Source organism: Capra hircus, chromosome 2 (assembly GCF_001704415.2).
Source record: "Capra hircus breed San Clemente chromosome 2, ASM170441v1, whole genome shotgun sequence".
Lineage (NCBI taxonomy): Eukaryota > Metazoa > Chordata > Mammalia > Artiodactyla > Bovidae > Capra > Capra hircus.
In genome coordinates, this window is record NC_030809.1 from 32445572 (window position 1) to 32461367 (window position 15796).

The 15796-nt window shown below is 39.4% G+C and overlaps 1 protein-coding gene across 11 annotated transcripts in view; it reads left to right on the plus strand.

The window, feature by feature from the left end:
* FN1 (fibronectin 1) overlaps window positions 1-15796 on the plus strand; it is a 69391-nt gene that overhangs the window by 38582 nt on the left and 15013 nt on the right. For 3 of the 11 annotated variants that reach the window (XM_005676508.3, XM_018059785.1, XM_018059810.1), the window contains exons 24-35: window positions 1040-1231; window positions 2496-2768; window positions 3876-4058; window positions 6399-6488; window positions 8483-8752; window positions 9470-9586; window positions 10698-10862; window positions 11387-11542; window positions 12203-12316; window positions 13083-13352; window positions 14545-14732; window positions 15576-15663. In XM_005676508.3, the coding sequence (XP_005676565.2) occupies window positions 1040-1231; window positions 2496-2768; window positions 3876-4058; window positions 6399-6488; window positions 8483-8752; window positions 9470-9586; window positions 10698-10862; window positions 11387-11542; window positions 12203-12316; window positions 13083-13352; window positions 14545-14732; window positions 15576-15663 (2106 nt within the window). The remainder of the gene's footprint in view (window positions 1-1039; window positions 1232-2495; window positions 2769-3875; window positions 4059-6398; window positions 6489-8482; window positions 8753-9469; window positions 9587-10697; window positions 10863-11386; window positions 11543-12202; window positions 12317-13082; window positions 13353-14544; window positions 14733-15575; window positions 15664-15796) is intronic. The other 8 variants (XM_018059793.1, XM_018059801.1, XM_018059832.1 and 5 more) reach the window with 3 other exon arrangements.

Here is a 15796-nt window from a genome sequence, read left to right on the forward strand (position 1 = left end):
TATTTCCCATCCAGTTGGAAATCCTTGTATATACTACTTTAGTGGTCACCTTATTCCTAATTATAAAATGTACCATCATTTTCTCCCTTTTTAGTAAGTTTGACTTAAACATACTTTCTCATTTTCTCCCTTTTTAGTAAGTTTAACTTAAACATACTTTCTCACTTTACTCTCAGTCTGTCCCTGTGACTCTCTGGCCATTGCTATTTTAATTCGAATGTCTCTCTCCTCCCCGCAACCCTCTCACTGCCCCACTTAGATGATTTCTGAAGTCTTCAGCAGTTAATACAATATTTTTTTTTAATTTGGCCATGCCATGCAGCATATGGGATTTTAATTCCCTGACCAGGTATCAAACCCAAGGCCCCTATATTGAAGGCGTACAGTCTTAACCACTGAACCACCAGGGAAATCCCAACACACTTTTCCTAGAATAAATAGAGTCACTTTTGTTTTTCACTTTTTCTCCTTTCCTTATTGTTGAATAGTATTAGTCACTCAGTCATGTCTGACTCTTTGCAACCTCATAGACTGTAGCCCGCCAGGCTCCTCTGTCCATGGAATTCTCCAGGCAAGAATACTGGAGTGGGTAGCCATTCCCTTCTCCAGGGGATCTTCCCCACCCCTGTAAATCCCCTAGGTTCAGACCTTATTTTAATAAATGAGGAGAACCTATTTTGGGGAGTATGCCTAAGGGTGAGAGCCAGTTCCGTGCTAAGCAGGTATAATAGAATATCCTTCAGCTGTCCTGCAAATGATCCACTAAGTAAAATCAGGGTACATATGGTAGGAGGAACATGGAATTTAAGACAGAAGAGCCTTTGGTAATCATTTTCCCTTTCTAAGATTTTCTTTAAACTGAGGATATTAGTATCTTCTTCAAAGGGTTGTTGTAAGCACTGAATGACAGTAGGTTGAGTCTTCAGCACGTAAATAAAGAGTCGTTTCCCTGTTCCCCTTCGAGGGTGCATCAGTCTAGTAATTGGTTCTAGGTGGCAAAGGTTCTGGGCAGTAACTTTCTCCTTTCTGTTTTCTGCAGACATTACTGGCTACAGAATCACCACCACCCCCACAAACGGCCAGCAGGGATACTCTCTTGAGGAAGTGGTCCATGCTGATCAGAGTTCCTGCACCTTTGAAAACCTGAGTCCGGGCCTGGAGTACAATGTCAGTGTTTACACTGTCAAAGATGACAAGGAAAGTGTCCCTATCTCTGATACCATCATCCCAGGTAATGGAAAAATCAGCTGTTATCTTCAGAGAGGCAGTTCTAATAAGAGTGGGGATTAACCTCTTCATCCCCAGATGATTGAGTGTGTCAAAATATGTTTGGGATTTAATTCTGACCTCCCAACCACACTCTCTAGAACCATGACGTCAAAGCCACTGTTTGGACAAATGCTTGCTGTTAACCCTGCTTGACTGTCTGTGCTTCACTGGGATGCTCTTTGTCGCAATGGTATGCAGTGGAGTGGCAACCATGGCATTAACTCTGTACTGTCCGCTCATGTGGAAATATTACTAAAACGATGTCATATGTCTGTATTCAGTACCAACAGGCAAAAAGTAATATGGTAAATGCATCCCATCCGTACATTTTTGCCTGATCTTACAGTCTCTATATGTGAGCACTGAAATAGCTCTTGGTTGACACACACATTCAGTTCTTCATCTTGCTATTTCAAATCCCTCTTTTTTTTTAATTGAAAAAAAAAAAAGGAAAAAGAAAGGCCACACTTTTAGGGTGTACTTTCTTGTGGATTGAATGACAACATTGAAGAGACCTACCTTGGGATAGGTCTATTGTTCGTCCAAAATTGAATCATGACAGAATGAAAGTGTTGGACAGATTGTGTTCTTTGCACGATTTGATAGAATGCTTTTACTAATTAAATAACTTTGATTATGAAATGAACAAATATTAACAGTGGCCTTGGACTCAGGCCTGTCTTTCACCTGAATGTGCTTTTTAATGGCACATTTTATACCATACATTCATAATGCTGTAGCATTATGGCCCTGATGTTGTCATGAGTTTTTCTATGGGAAAAAACAGAAGAACTCATCAGTCAATTTTTTTGACCTTTTTCGTGCAAGCTTTATTCTCCTACTAAAAAGTTTTAGATTATTTTTTAGACTTTGCTGTTACTTACTATAGATATTATATCTAGGTTCTAAGAATGGTTTTGATATCCCAAACAGGACTGTAATCTTTAGAACCTGAGAGGTTCAGACTTTACTGTTTTGGGGATTTTCAAAAAAGAAACAAACCAAAATCTCTAAAGGAATATTGTAGCCTGTTTTATTCTCCCAGAGAAGCAAACTATTCATGGTGCTTAAAAGTCTTTTCAGATAATTTGGAACAGATTGCATATTACCATCATTGCTTTAACACTATCAATTTTACCACTAGTAACCTGATGTACACTGCTTTATTTTTTCCTCTTTTTTGCCTCTGTTTTCCTTTTGCCCTCCTTTGCTTTGTAACTCAATAGAGGTGCCCCAACTCACTGACCTAAGCTTTGTTGATATAACTGATTCAAGCATCGGCCTGAGGTGGACCCCGCTAAACTCTTCCACCATTATTGGGTACCGCATCACAGTAGTTGCGGCAGGAGAAGGTATCCCTATTTTTGAAGATTTTGTGGACTCCTCAGTAGGATACTACACAGTCACAGGGCTGGAGCCCGGCATTGACTATGACATCAGCGTTATCACTCTCATTAATGGCGGAGAGAGTGCCCCTACTACACTGACACAACAAACGGGTGAATTTTGAAAACTTCTGTGTTTAAGACATGGATGGTGTTGCATGCTGTCCCCAGTCACTCTGGTTAAATGTGGATGTTTCAAGGGAAAACCCAGCAATTTCCCAAAGATTAAGAGAGGGTAAGGAGTGGAAGGCATATGCTTCACTGATTGAATGAAGACATATGCAGTAGTCTTAAGTACATTTTCACCGAAGCCATGAATATGAATTTGTATAAAGCTAGAGAAATATAGATATCTGATCTATCAAATAAAAAATACCAATGGTTCATTGAATTTGCAGACCTGGAATTTTTTTTCAAATCTAACATTTATACCAAACTGTATCAAGAGCACCAGTTAATAAGAAGAAATGTACTTCCAAAATGTACCATTAGACTCTTCCTTCTACTGTTTCATAAACTCTACCATCTTTTTTGTGAGTGTCTAAAAACTAATTGAAATTTAGGTTAGAGTGGAAGGAGGGTTTTTTGGTGGTAGGAGAAAAAGAGACTTTGGTACATTCTAGGTTTTATTGCCATGATAAGGTGAAGAAACTCCTCTTTAACCACAGACTGGGGACCAGCATGCAACATTATAAAGGTTCTCTGCCCTGCATGGTAAGAAACATGCTGAGAACCCATTTGCATGAGCCCTTCTCACTTGTAAGTAGAATTCACTGATGGAACTGTAGCTGTGGCGTAGCTGTAGCCACTCCTGTCAGGGGGACATTGAGGACCTCCTGTCTTGTTGTTTGTGTGCATGTGTTTCTTTGGAAAGTATCGCTATGTTTCTCTTTGCTGTGTGGCAACTTAAGCCTCTTCAGCCTGGGATCAAATAATCATCAGTGGTATTAATCATGTACCTTGATTTTATGTATTTGAAAGTGGATTAAAATTTTTCTTTAAAATATATGGATGGCAGAAAGGTTAAAGGGGCCTAACAGTACTGGGTGTAGTGTTTTATTTTTAACAATAGTTCACTATGACTTAGATTAGTTGAGACTATTTGCATGATGACTTGTTTCCTTTATGCATGAAATACTGGTTTTTACCTTTCCAGCTATCCTTGTGAAGCTTTATTTTTTAAGTGACATTAACTGAGTCTTCCTTCTTACTTGAAACCAGCTGTCCCTCCTCCCACTGATCTGCGATTTACCAATGTCGGTCCCGACACAATGCGTGTCACCTGGGCTCCACCTTCATCCATTGAACTGACCAACCTTCTGGTACGCTACTCGCCTGTGAAAAATGAGGAGGATGTTGCCGAGCTGTCAATTTCTCCTTCAGACAACGCAGTGGTCTTAACAAGTAAGCATTCAAGTGTATTTGTTCAATAAATACTAGGCTAGCACATAAGGAAAAGAATTTTGTGTTCTCGGGTAGGGGCAGCAGAGATTAAGACAGAAACAACAGAACTACAGACTAGATTCCAAATCTAATGCACAGCTCTGTAATTTTAAAAGATGTTATATTTGTTGTTTTTTTTTAACATATCTTTGATATCTACAACTTTTTAAAAATCAGTGGAAAAACACCAACTGTGAAGTTCAAAGACTTCAAACACGTTCTGTTTCCAAATAAGCACATTAAAAACAAATGTGTGCCAAGAGACGTTGCATGACTAAATCTCAGTGTTTAGCGAGAGAAAAAAATGAGGATTGAAGCTGGTGTCGTGGCATCTGTTTTATTCTCATATAAGTGTCAGCAGGTAATCTGTTTGGTATTTGAAACTTAGAAACAGTGACTGGTCACTCAGGATAGATCAGGATTTTATTTTGAAGACAGAGCCAGAAGTTTAATTTGTACTTCAAAAAGAATCTGTTAGCAGGATTTCTCTGAAGGCGGAGGACTTTTGAAAATAACTGACACTAAAATAAACAGCCCCAGTTTATGGAAATCGTTTCTTTCTAGTTCCTACCCTTTTGAAATTGATATTTTTTATTAAAGAAAATAAAAGGAGACTACTACATGTTGCTTTTCACATAAATATTGCTTCTTATTATTTTTGCTGTAATAGTAAAATACACATATAAGAGCAGCAAACATTTTTACGTAAGGGAAAACTAGCTCACACTTAGGTACACTACCTAATGATGGTCTGAAGACATCTTCCATCTTTCAGATGTATTTTAGAGAATGAAATACAAAGAAAAAGCAACTCAGCATGACCATAGTCCTGGTTTCTCATTTTGTGGCTGAGGGTGAGAAATCTTTATGTCTGCCTTTCAGTGGGACTATGATTCTGTTCTGGAGCATTCTGGAATCAGTAGTTACAGCATTACCCACTACACAAGGCTCTGCTTCAGGACCACTGTCTGCCCCACATTAGCCACAGACCTGTCACGTGTTCGAATGTTCTAAGGTCTTATTCTAGATCCAATTCTAGATCTCAAGGTAGCCATTTTCCCCCAGAGAAGCCATTAATTATCCTGATTATACAGTTGAAGCAACTGAGGTCTCCAGTGGCTAATCCATTGCCCCTGGCCAAGCAGGAAGGAGGAAACAGGAGTCCAAACATCCTGTTCCCCAGTCTCGTGATTTTATAAAACTTTCAGGGGCCCCTGCAGAAGGGGAGATGGTGTAGTGGGAAAAGGGTCTTGGGAATAGGAATTCAAAGGTTAGAAACCTTACTGTGTATCTTTTTCATACCTCAGAATGAAAGGAGACCCAGGAATGTATATTCAACTCAAGTATTCTGTGTGTGTGTGCTTTCACTTGCTCAGTTACGTTTGGCTTTGTAACTCCATGGTCTGTAGCCCTCCAGACTCCTCTGTCCATGGGATTTTCCCAGGCAAGAATTCTGGAGTGGGTTGCCATTTCCTCCTCCAGGGGATCTTCCTGATGCAGAGATCAAATCCATGTCTGGTCCATCTCCTGCACAGCAGGCAGATTCTTTACCAGTGAGCCACCTGGGAAGCCCCTTAAATTTTCTGTTCTTATCTTAATATGGCAGAATCCATCACTCTCAATAATAAGTATGACTCTTTTCAAGTAAAGGTTAATTGTTAAGACGATTGGTCTTGGCTTGGGTCATCTCCTGCATCATCTTGGGCACATATATCAGAAAAAATAACTTCTCTGTGCCTTATTTTCTCATTTGTGAGCTGGGGATAATTTTAAACCAAACTTTTGGAGGTAATGGATATGTTCATTGTCTTGAATGTGGTGATGGTTTCAGAAGTCTACAGATTGTCAAAATCTGTCAAATTAGACCTTTTAAATATTGGCAGTTTATTGTTTGGTAACCAACCAGTTTTAAAAAGCTGCAGTCTACCTCCTTGTGTTGCTGCAAGGAGTATAAATGATAGCTGCTGTGCCGTAGTCTCGATCACGTGCCCTCAACAGACATGCTGTTAAGTGAATGACAGAAGTATTACTGTGCTGCAGAAGCTCCAGCTTATTTCAGATGCAGCTGAGTCACACCCGCAGAAGTGGAGTTGAGGGAAAGGCTTAAAGATGCTACAGAGTAGGGCGGCCCTTCCTCATCACTGCCGACAGCCCCTCTCCAGGTAGCAACGTTCACTTCAGTGTAAATAGGCTGTAGAACTGGACTCTTGGATATTTTATTAGCTGAAATAGTACCGAGGGTGCTTCGGTTTTTCATTCTTTCAAGCACATTATAAAAATAATTCTCACTTGTCTTTTCAGATCTCCTGCCTGGGACCGAATATTTAGTCAGTGTCTCCAGTGTTTACGAGCAGCATGAGAGTATACCTCTTAGAGGAAGACAGAAAACCGGTGAGTCATGTGGGTGACACGCTTATAGAGTGGCTTTCACCTACCAATTCTGAAGAGCAAAATTTGGTGCTGCTTCTAAAAATACATCTCCATTTTTGGGGGGAGCGGTCATTATCTTTAACCACTAGTCTTAAAAATTAAGACACCTTATGGGGATGTAAATGGGTACAGCCACTGTGGAAAACAGTGAGGTGATTCCTTAGAAAACTGAAAATTAAGTTACCATATGATCCAGTAATCCCACTCCTGAGCGTATACACAGCCAAATGATAATTCAAAAGGTCACACACAACCCTCTGTTCATAGTAGCACTGTTTACAATAGCCAAGATATGGAAATAGCCTAAATGACCATCAGCAGATGAATGGCTAAAGAAGAAGTGGTACATATATACAATGGAATACTACTCAGTCATTCTAAAACAATGAAATCATAATGCCATTTGCAGCAACATGGTGCAACTAGAGATTATCATAGTAAGTGAAGTAAGTCAGAAAGAGACACATACCATGTCACTTATATATGGAATCTAAGGTATGACACAGGTGAACATATTTATGAAACAAAAACAGACTTACAGATATAGAAAACAGATTTGTGGTTGCCAGACAGAAAGGGGTTGGGGAGGAAAGGACTGAGAGTTTGGGGATTAGCAGATTCAACCTATTACATATGGATGGATAAATAATCAGGTCCTACTCTATAGCACAGGGAGCTATATTCAATACCCTATCATAAACCATAATGGAAAAGAATATTAAAAAATAGAATGTATATATATGTATAGCTGGATCACTTTGCTGTATAGCAGAGATTAACAAAACATTGTAAATCAGTTATACTTCAATTAAAAAAAAATTGATTTTTTAAAAAATTAAAACATCTTACTCAACTGTTACTCTGACTTCCAATCACTAAGATTGTACTCTCTGCCTCCAGGGAAGATTGAAAATAGTTCAGAAACTTTGTTGTCTGTCTTTTTAAAACTATCTCCCAAGAATAATATTTTATAGTTTCCATTACTGAGACATAGTGAAATTCCTTTTTATTAGACAGCTCTAATGGCTGACCCAACACTTGTCATTGTCATCTAAGTATTTTCCCTCCTTACTAAGCCACTATTTCTTTTATTCTTATTTGATGGAATATTCATTTACTATATAAAGGGAGTAGAACAGAATCCCATAATATTATGCCCTTCTTAAATATGAGTGTTTCTGTTAATTTTTCCCTTTAAAAAAGTACACTTTAATATAACCACTTACTTATTTTTTATAGTCCACTTGCTTCCAAGAAGAAGTTGTGGTATCTCAATTTGATTTGAGTATGTTATTGAAGTAAATGTTACAAGTAAAATGAAAATTGCTGGAAATCCCAGAGAAGTTAAGTGCTTTGAATTTGGGACCAGCCCTAAATTTTGTTAATTTTTCTTCAGTGCACTAAATTCTCAATTCATAAGGAGTCAGGTGAATTGTAATTTGTCCAGGATGAAGTCTTATTTTAGTTTTAGAAAGTTTTTTGTTTGGCATTGTTAGCACCGTGTTGCCATATCAGTTCCCTCTTGAGTGTAGAAAGCTTCTTTGAGAGCCAAACACTTGCCTTGAGAGTGGGCAGGTCTTGCCTTACTTTGAGAGATACACTTAGAGGATAGAAGCAGAATTCTGGAACACTGAAGCATTTGAAAACTAGCAGTTCCCAGAATATCTAAAACTCCTGTCTTCAAATGTGATGCAGAATTACCTGGATTACTTAGCCAAAGCAAAAAGAACAAAAAATGAGTTGAACAACTTGAGCAGAGTCAGTTTATTATTTTGAAATATATCTGTGCCTTAGAACCAGTGTGAACCTAAGGTTCATGACAATTCATTGTGTTAGTAGAAAAGGGTTGAAACATTGGATGGATATTACTTTCCCCACATTCTTCCTCAGTTCCTAAGTTGGTGCTATCTTTTTTTTTCCCCTTTATCTCTTCCTCCCCTGGATGGGAAAAACAGCTCTCGACTCCCCAAGTGGCATTGACTTTTCTGATATCACTGCCAACTCTTTCACTGTCCATTGGATTGCTCCGCGAGCCACCATCACTGGCTACAGGATCCGCCATCATCCTGAACACATGGGTGGAAGACCTCGGGAAGATCGAGTGCCCCCCTCTCGGAATTCCATCACCCTCACCAACCTAAACCCAGGCACAGAATATGTGGTCAGCATTGTCGCTCTTAATAGCAAAGAGGAAAGTCAGCCCTTGGTTGGCCAGCAATCAACAGGTAACTTGTTTTCCCATCTGCAAAGAAATTCAGAGGACTTTCCTATGCAGGCAGTAGCTTCTGTGACACAGCTTTGTGTTGTCTGAGTCATCATATCGTAAAAAAAATAGATTATGGTGATGAGATAACTTCTTTATTCCAAGAAATTTCTTACTTGAATTAGATGTATGTGCATTTTTAAGAACTAAAGTTTTATTCGAAAAGTTGAAAATGTTCTGTTTCAAAGTTCTCTTAAAAACAAAATCATTTTAATATAACATTGTAAATTGTTCTTAGGCTATAGATGCTTAAATACTTAGGGAAGAAGTATCATCATTTCTGTACTTCAGTCTCACATGGATTAACAAAAAGGCATAGAGGCAAGGAGATGCGGCAAATATCACCAATTAGCAAATACCTAAAGACAGGAAATATGGGTGTTCATTATATTATTTTTATAACTTTTACTTTGTTCCAAAATTTTTTCAGAATACTCTTAAGAAATACTTTTCAGAAAACTCTTCAATAAACTTGAAATAATCATCTTGCCACAATTTGAATTGTCTCCTTGACCCCTAATCTAGCGTTGTTCATAACTTTTAATTTTGCTGTGTTTGTATAGCATTTACATTATTATATGGAGGAAGCATAAAAGCAGTGTTCCAGAGAGTGAACAAAAGGTGGATCAGGGCATCCTTTGAGAGTTACGGATGTGAAAACTTTCCCTTGTGTTTCTAGTTTCTGATGTTCCAAGGGACCTGGAAGTCATTGCTGCAACCCCCACTAGCCTGCTGATCAGCTGGGATGCTCCTGCCGTCACAGTGAGATACTACAGGATCACCTATGGAGAAACAGGTGCGTTAGGGAAGGGCTTCTTCACACCCTGATCGAGTCTTCTGTCATGGGTAACCTTAAAGCCCAGTATTGGATGCCTAATTAAAGAAACTTTGGCAAGTCCATTCAGTGGAGCCTTGATTTTTTTTAAGAGTGTGTAGGAAATATGTTTTATATAACTGTTGGCAAAATCAAGATTAAAACATTGTTTGTATAATACTAGAGGGGAACTAAGCGACTTCACTTTCACTTTTCACCTTCATGCATTGGAGAAGGAAATGGCAACCCACTCCAGTGTTCTTGCCTGGAGGATCCCAGGGACAGGGGAGCCTGGTAGGCTGCCGTCTGTGGGGTCGCACAGAGTCGGACATGACTGAAGTGACTTAGCAGCAGCAGCAGAGGGGAACAGTAGAGCTGCGGAAGGAGGATTGTAAATTCACAACTGTATTATCAGTGGTGAAATGATAAGTAATTTGTATTTCTCTTCCTTTTACTTTCCTGTATTTTCAAGATTTTATTTAACATGAATGTATTCCATTAAGATTTTGGAAAAGGACCCCAGCATGTGAAACTGTGGCTGTGCTGGGCCTTTGTTGCTGCACAGGCCTTTTTCCAGTTGTACACGGGCTTCTCATCGCAATGGCTTCTCTTGTTGAAGAGTGCAAGCCCTAGAGCACAGGCTTAGAAGCTGTGGTGCACAGCATGTGGCCCATGGCGTGTGGGATTTTTCCAGGGATGTGGGTTCAGGGATTAAACCCACGTTTCCGGCCTTGGCAGGCAGATTTTTTTTTTTTTTTTTAACCACTGAGCCACCAGGGAAGCCCAATATGGGCAGTCTTGAGTTGAGGACTTACCTTCTTTCTCCTTCTAATTTTAACCTACCACATGTTAAAGCTGCAAGGTTAAAATAGCATTTTAACTGCAATTTTTCTCTCAATTTTTACACACTCAAAGCTTACTACATACATAAATAAATATACTTTTCTGTTCAGGATCTGTTAATAGCACTCTTTAAAAGTGAATAAGCAAAGGCGTAACTTACATGCTGCTCTCAGTATGTTAATTCAGCAACTCAGCAATCCCCAAGTGTCTGTCAGTCCCTCACACTTTTAACTAACCCCGTTTCAAACAGGAGGGAGTAGCCCTGTCCAGGACTTCACCGTGCCTGGGAGCAAGTCTACAGCTACCATCAATGGTCTTAAACCTGGAGTGGACTACACCATCACTGTCTATGCTGTCACCGGCCGTGGGGACAGCCCGGCAAGCAGCAAGCCCGTTTCCATCAATTACCGAACAGGTACTTATCTTCCTCTCAGATGACCCAGGCTCGTTTACTCAAAAAGTTTTTACAGTGTTCTGCCAAAGTATTTTCCTCATTGTGGAACTGATTTTCTTTTGTAAAAAGATGAAGCAACAGCTACAGAGTTTTGAGCCGGATATATAAGAAGCACCCCAAGGGCAGGGATTTTTGTCTGTTTTGTTGATTGCTGTGTTTCATGTGCCTGTAATACAGACAGGCACAGAGGATGCAGTAAATATTTGTTAATGAAATGAGTGGATGAGCTGATAAGATAAGGAGACGAGCCTCTATAGGAAATATAATTTCTTTGTGAATGAAACAGTCATATTGAAAATAGGCAATTTATCAAGATCCAAGCACCAGCTCTCAAAAGTTCTCTCTGCATCTTCAAAAAAACATCTAAGAGTCAGTAGTAGTAGTAAGAAATTATTCTGTCTATACCAGAACTGGAGACAAAGAGTAGTTTAGTCTTGTCCCTAGGAGCTGGGGCTTCATTGGTTTCTCTTGGTTTTTATTTGTAGAAATTGACAAACCATCCCAGATGCAAGTGACTGATGTCCAAGACAACAGCATCAGTGTCAGGTGGCTGCCTTCAAGTTCCCCTGTTACTGGTTACAGAGTGACCACTGCTCCTAAAAATGGCCCAGGACCATCGAAAACGAAAACTGTAGGTCCAGGTAAGAAGAGCCAACCTCTCACAACATCAGGATAAACAGTAGGACCACATGATATGTTTTTGTAAATAAATGACCAGCTGGCTCTGAGTACTATATAGTCCAAGTTTCCTCATTTGTGAATTCGGGGCTCAAAGTTGTTACCAACTCCCTATACAGTAGAAGTTTTAGGGGGAGTGCATTTCTGTTTTTATATGTGTAGTAGTGTTTGGTGTGCACATCTTAAATTACTAGATTCATCTTGGTGATTTTGTGTATCATGCACATTAAGAAGAGACAGATGGGCCTAGCTGACTTTTAAAGATTCTTTTAGCTCTTGTTTCTGTTTTCATATAAAACAATTGTTAAATTAGGATCCTCAGGTGATATCTTAAAGTCCAGTTAGTTTTCATTTTTTCAAGAGCAGCATCATTCATTGTTGGCCCCATCATATTCAATTTTAGAGTTTATCCTTTGGTGTACTTCACTCCAATATGGTAATTTGTATTAGCAATGAACATGTTTGTCCAAGAGGAAATCCATGTGTGAGTCCTCTAATATTTTCATGATAATTCCGCACATGAAAATTCCTGGCCACTGCACATTTATTACCGAATTCTGAAAGTCCTTGGTTGTCATAATGAATGACGTAGAAGGTGCATTTGCTTTTCACTCCCTTTGCAGATCAAACAGAAATGACAATTGAAGGCTTGCAGCCCACAGTGGAGTATGTGGTCAGTGTCTATGCTCAGAATCAAAATGGAGAGAGTCAGCCTCTGGTTCAGACAGCGGTAACCAGTACGTAACCAGTGTCTGTTTTCCATGTTCAAAGTCACACTTTGTTCTTAGGTGTCTGGATACCTAGTTTGTATCTTGAGCTGAGCCCATTGAAACATTTTTCCTTCTCAGTGATGAACACACAGGGAAAGAAGTTGGGGAACTACCATAGTTAGCTGTGCTATGCTTTGAATTGCTTTTGCTCAGATGGCCTCAGCAAAATCTTATTAGCCTATAGCAAATCTATAAAATGTTGTGCTTGCGCCTCCTTTTCGACAGCTGGATGGTAAAGTTGATTGAAGTTTGCCACATGAAGCTATTATGTTTGGAGCATTTGTGTGGCTGGACCAACGTTTAATTTAAATACTCAATGGGTGGGGGAGGGAGTTAAAGATTATAACAATCTGAATCTAACATTTAAAATCAACTTTACCACTTCCAAGTATAAAAAAAATCCAGGTCTGTGAGACTAACATCACATTGCCAAAACAAATCTTGGTAGAATATCCTAAAATGTATATAAATAAATCCTCGTTTGGGGACATTTTGCAGGGTATCTTCGCATCTCACGTACGCTTATGTTTTAGTAAGTGATGCGACATTAAATATTTTCTGAACCAAAAAGCCTTAAGCAAGGGTCAAGTAATTTTCTATTTAATAGTGGGTTAATTGGAATTTAATTCATCAAAGAAAAAATGGTATCTGTAGAACTGCTTTGCGTGTTATCAAAATGCTTATTTCACAACTTGCTTTTCACATAACCTCTTACCATTAATTTGCCTAACAGACATTGATCGCCCTAAAGGACTGGCATTCACTGATGTGGATGTCAGTTCCATCAAAATTGCTTGGGAAAGCCCACAGGGGCAAGTTTCCAGGTACAGGGTGACCTACTCGAGCCCTGAGGATGGAATCCATGAGCTATTCCCTGCACCTGATGGTGAAGAAGAGACTGCAGAGCTGCAAGGCCTCAGGCCAGGTTCTGAGTACACAGTCAGTGTGGTTGCCTTGCACAATGATATGGAGAGCCAGCCCCTGATTGGAACCCAGTCCACAGGTATATCGTTCATCGCACCACTGGGTGCTCGTGGGAGCAGTGGCTTTATGCCCTGCTGAGTGCATTACACTTTTATCAGGCTATTGATTCCAATGTAATGGGGTACCCAGAAACACAGCCTCTCTATTAAGAAAGCCCCTCTTTAAAGGAGAACAGTAATAAGCAGTGAAGTGTAGGTGACATAGAGAAATTCTAATAATAGGAAATTTTGGAGTGGCTTGGCTTACTACCAAGGCCATAAAGCAAGACATTTGAAGTTAACATGAAAATTGTCGATTATTTCTTGTCTCCCTGTGGTTATGCTCACTGTGTATAAAAGAAAGAAATCTGGCATCTTAGAGCCTACTCTCAGAAAGGAACTCAAACTGAGCCATTTCATAGTAGCAAGATTCTGAGAAAACATGGGTGAGCCCTTCCTTCTCTGGTTAGAGATCACATGCTCAGTGTATAATTTTGCTCGATGGCCTAAGAATCAGATGCATAGGAAAGAGTTGGTAGGGCAGATGCTTTCCACCATGCCTTATCTTCTTGTGCTTTGTCTCTGAAGCAGCGTGGAATGCTAAAGATGTCCCGTTGCGACAGCATAAAACCTGGAGGTGACAATCTGTATTATTGCTCTCTGCTTCTCCTTTCTGCTTCTGTTGTGAGCCAATTTTCTTCCTATGCTGCACCACGGAGAATACTTCAGATTTAGCAGTGATATCTTCCATGGGGTCCAAATAAAGGGAATAAAAACATAATTCTCTCTTTGGAATGGAATACTCTGTGAAATGGTTTTCTGCACAAAGATAATTTTTGTCAGAAAGGGGCTGCTGCTCATCTTCCCTTAGAAATGGAAAATCAATCCTAATGGTCAATAAACCAATGTGACTTTTTTTTTTTTTTAATTCGTTAAGGGAAAGAAAAAAAAAAAAAACCAAGCTACTAAAACCTAAATTCTCTTAGACTGTTGGCATTTACCCAGATGTTTTCAGTGATCCTGAGCATTGCTGGATTAAAAAGCACTTGATTTTTCAGCAAGCCTTTTCTTCATTTTGCATCCCCTTTTGTACTTTTCTATACTGAATCTTTGCTTGACTAGGGTACCTACCAAACCAAACAAGCACAACCTATGTACTCGTTGGAATTCACTTTATTTCCCCCCTTCCCCCATTTACGTAAGATAAACTCTAATCGATAACCATCCCAACAGCCATTCCTGCACCAACCAACCTGAAGTTCACTCAGGTGACACCAACCAGCCTGACCGCCCAGTGGACGGCACCCAATGTTCAGCTCACTGGGTATCGAGTGCGGGTGACCCCGAAGGAGAAGACCGGACCGATGAAAGAAATCAACCTTGCTCCCGATAGCTCATCTGTGGTTGTGTCAGGACTCATGGTAAGAAGTGTCTGTTTTTCACTGGAGTAAAGAAGTAGCTCATCTCTTACACAGTTGACAGTGGTGGAAATAAAATGTCATAAGAAATCTGTGTTCTTTGCTGTCAGATTAATTTTGTCATAATTTTGTGTCAAGTAGAATGAAGCTTTTCCAGATGACTCATAGGGACAGGATTTTATGAGGAGCACTGGATGTTGCATAGCTCTTACATGTATTCTATTTATTTTAAAATATTGTGTGTGTGTGTAGTGGGGGGAGCAATTTAGATAGCCATAGGCTGAATGCATAAATCCATTTTATTTATGGCTTTTCTGAGTGTTATTACCCTTGCAAGAAATATTCTCCAATTTTTACCAATGCAGCCTAATACCACCTTCTTGAAGTCATTTTTTAACCTCTAGAGGTACATGCAAAGAGCTAGCCAGGTACCTAGGAAACTAGTGTACTTCTTAACATAAGGCCAATTTCAGGAGAAACTACAGAAAGAGGGTTCAGAGATAAGACTATTCTCTTCCTCTCTATGATCAGACAAATTCATGATCTGCACCTTTCAAGTCACAAAAGAGAAAACAGGCTAATAGCATTTCCCTCATTTTGTGTCAGCTGAGTGGAAATATCTAAATTATAGCTTACTTGAGCTTAACCCTAAATACATTTTTAAATTCATGTAGTTAAATATGTTGTTGATCATCTGCAAATTAAGCTAAGAGTATACAGTTCTGTGGTTTTCGCTAGCTTTGTCTTTTTCTTTTCTAACCATTGCATTTTTTTTGAATGCTAGAGTGAAAATTCCCAGGCTTCAGAATAGCTCATTGCTGAAGCTTACCGTGCCCTTCTTTCTAGGTTGCCACCAAATATGAAGTGAGTGTCTATGCTCTTAAGGACACTTTGACAAGCAGACCGGCTCAGGGAGTCATTACAACTCTGGAGAGTGAGTAATCAAACTTTTTAGTGTTGATTAACTTTCTTTATAAACAAAAATTAAATGCTTTCTAGATCACTAAGTTAACAATGGAATGATTCCCGGTTTGGAAATTGATTGGCTTGCCTATCTTTTTGAGTTA